Raw genomic sequence first — 3175 nt, forward strand, 5'->3', positions numbered from 1 at the left:
CAGAGCAGGTTTACACGATACGCCTAATACATATTAATTTCCTAACCCTGCCTGTCTTCACTTCATATTACAATTAGCCCCGTGCCCCTTTCAGTCCTTTGGCCGCTTTTTGGGACTTCAAATCCGTTTCTTCCGGCTTAGGGTCCAGGAATCTCCTTTATCCTGTGGTGCATTTGTCTTTGCATCTTGTTTGTGTATTCCAGCTCCTTATCTCATCTTGCAGTCTGACTCTTTTTCCTGTTCTTGTGGATTAGGGTGTCAGGGTCTGGTTTTTGTCAGACACCCCTTTTAAGCATTTCTTCCTAATTCTTAATTTCTTTGTTTCAATCCCCCCTTTTCTAGAAAATCAGTAAATTCTTTTACTTAGCAATACTAATGCCTTTTATTTTTCAGTCTACTTTTACAGCTTGCTCTCCTCGGTATGTATCCCTCATTGTATTACCATATGCTGCTGCTAGGGAATTCAGTACTGCTATCCGTTTTAACATCCTCCAGTTCCAAACAAGCATTGCAATTGATAGCACCAGACTTATACCTACTAATGCCAGTATTATAATGATAGGGTGGCAAAGTGTATTCAAAATTCCAGTTGCAGTTGGTGACCATCCAAAGAGTGCATCCCACCAGTGATGATTTGTGTCTTGGTTTACTCTTTGTAATACTTTGCTTATTTCCTTTATATCATGATAGACAGTAATCAGAGTCTTTTGCCCGTTTTCCTGGATCTCTTTCAGGATTTTTGCCAAATCTTGGTGGTTCATTAGCTGTCTTACTAATGTCAGGTTCATTCCAATGGGTGTAGGTGATAATTTATGGTATATTGTATAGTTAGATCTTATCAACTGGTGGGATGTAACCGGTGCTGAATATAAAAAATCACACCCTACAATTTTCACAAAATTACAAATACAAAAGTTAGAATGGTTATTAATAGGCAAATTTACATTGTTATCATCTATTTCTACAGAAACACACACAGTTCTTAGACATACACAGCCTAGGCCAATATATACAAGCACACTCTTCTGACTAGTATCAGGATGAATCTCAAAGTGGCAGATGCTTTGCTCAATGTCTAAACATATGTCTTGTGCATCAATCGTGTTAGCTTCACAGATAAACCCTTGTTGTTCCCGGGTAACAAAAGGTTCTAAATTCACAGTTTGCCACCCCCCATTCATCAACCGGGCTCATGCTCTATGCTCCGTGGGGTAGAGAACTGCCCCTTCGTGATTCAGTCCTAATGCAATAATAGGGTGGATATTGTAAATTGTGGCATTGCATATAGTTAGCACAAAGGCAGTAGCTATTTCGGTGGTAGGGTCATAAGTAAAATTTACCAGAGTCCACCAAGACTGAAGTTTTCTTTCTAAATTATTTGCATTGTCCCAGACAATTTTCCTAATTTCAATTGGAAAAGCACCTTCACTTCCTTCTCTTATTACTGAAGCAACTATTGATTGCATCCATAATTGTGCCTGTATGCAGCTAAGCGCTAATGACACATTATTTTGGGCAATATTTAGTGCTTTTATTAATAGCTTGTGGTCTTGGTCCCCAGCCTCTTTCCACCTCGGTAATATTTTAGAAACTTCCCATTGGTTAGTTCTTAGTGCTAATAAAGAGGATTGTAGGGGCTGTTTTAGTTTCGTCAAATCACTTGTTGCAGCAGCTAATTTATTCATTAATATTTCTGAATCAATTCCATTTAATACTCCTAACCCTGTTCCTAATATTCCAGTTAAGTCTCTTCTCATTCTGCCCTTGAAGTGTATCTGCTTTTGTAACCATGTTGCCCAGCCCTCAGATGATGTCTCTAAGAAAGAGGAGCAGGTTGGCTGAATCTCAGAGATGTTAGTTTGCATTAGTAATTCAATACGCTTGAGAGACCACTCTGGATTAAATAACAGTTGTTGTTGTCCTGTATTCCTTATTACATATGGACCAACTTCATAAATTTTAGGTTCAATCTTAGGTTTAACTTGAGATGGTGTGGTCTGAGCTTGGGTTACAGTTGATTTGGTCGTTGCAATAGGCACAGCTTTCATTCTAAATTTGAATGTTAGCCCTTTATCTCCACGACCCCAGAGGCAGACCACATCCACTGTTTGTACTAATGTAAAATTATACCAACAATCCAATTTACTTAAACGGTCACAAACTTCCCAGTGCTTGCTCGTAGGAGAAGCTGAAACACTAATTTGGACTGCCTTTTCATAGTTAGTCCCATTAATCATCCGACATCCTACCCTGATTACTTCTCCGATTGTCCTTTGAAGGGTCCATAACCTTTGTTTTTGCCATTCTCGTTTTTTATATATCTGGTTTTCATGCATAACCACAGTTGATAGGTTTAAATCTCTTATATCAGAGTGTTTTCCCATGAATCCAGTGGATTGAATGAAAGCTTGGGACCAAGGCCATTCAGCATTTTTCTGGCTAGAGGTGCTTTCCAATTCTTGAATTACACTTGTGGTTACAAGTAAAACAAACAGACTGACTTTATTGACTAGGTTTTTGCAAGCTAAATCATGGAATGCTCCTAACTGCAATGTACTCATTTTGCTCTAGTAAGTTTTAGTTTCAGTTCATTGTCACCCAGTGTTACTTTCCAAGGGGCTTCTGGAGCCTTCTTCACTCGAGAATGGTGAATCCAGGCGCTCTGTTCCTTGATCTTAACTGCAGTGAAGGTGGTGAGGATCACCTGGAATGGTCCTTCCCACTGTGGTTCTAAAGTTTTTTCTGTAAGAGACTTAACATACACATAATCTCCAGGCTGTATGTCATGCACTGGCCCATCCAGCTCTCTGCTCCGGGTTCCAGCCACATGTTTCTCAATTGCTTTGAGCTGTTTGCCTAGGGCTATCATATAGGCAGTCAACCTCTCCTCCCCCACTTGGGTAGACAATCCCTTTTGCACACCATATGGTCTCCCATAAAGCATTTCAAAGGGACTTAGTTTTTCTTTGGCTCTGGGCTTGGTTTGGATCAGCATCAATGCCAGTGGGAGAGATTGGGACCAAGGTAAATTAGCTTCTTGTCCCAGCCTCACAATTTGCTGTTTAATTAAATGATTCATTTTTTCTACTTGGCCACTTGACTGGGTGCGATAAGGGGTATGGAGCTCCCAATCTATCTCCAGATGTCGACTGATTTGTTGTACTATCTTTAAGAT

General features: G+C 39.9%; 1 protein-coding gene across 1 annotated transcript; it reads right to left on the reverse strand.

Annotated features, from left to right (window-relative positions):
• Positions 1-389: 389 nt before the first annotated feature.
• LOC148183425 (uncharacterized) lies at positions 390-2048 on the reverse strand. The gene is given in 1 exon segment (XM_088061474.1): positions 390-2048. A coding segment is annotated over 1 exon segment (1659 nt).
• Positions 2049-3175: the final 1127 nt, after the last annotated feature.

This window comes from Pseudopodoces humilis, chromosome 12 (assembly GCF_049639895.1).
Source record: "Pseudopodoces humilis isolate 2021_Gansu_Grassland_sample_001 chromosome 12, ASM4963989v1, whole genome shotgun sequence".
NCBI lineage: Eukaryota > Metazoa > Chordata > Aves > Passeriformes > Paridae > Pseudopodoces > Pseudopodoces humilis.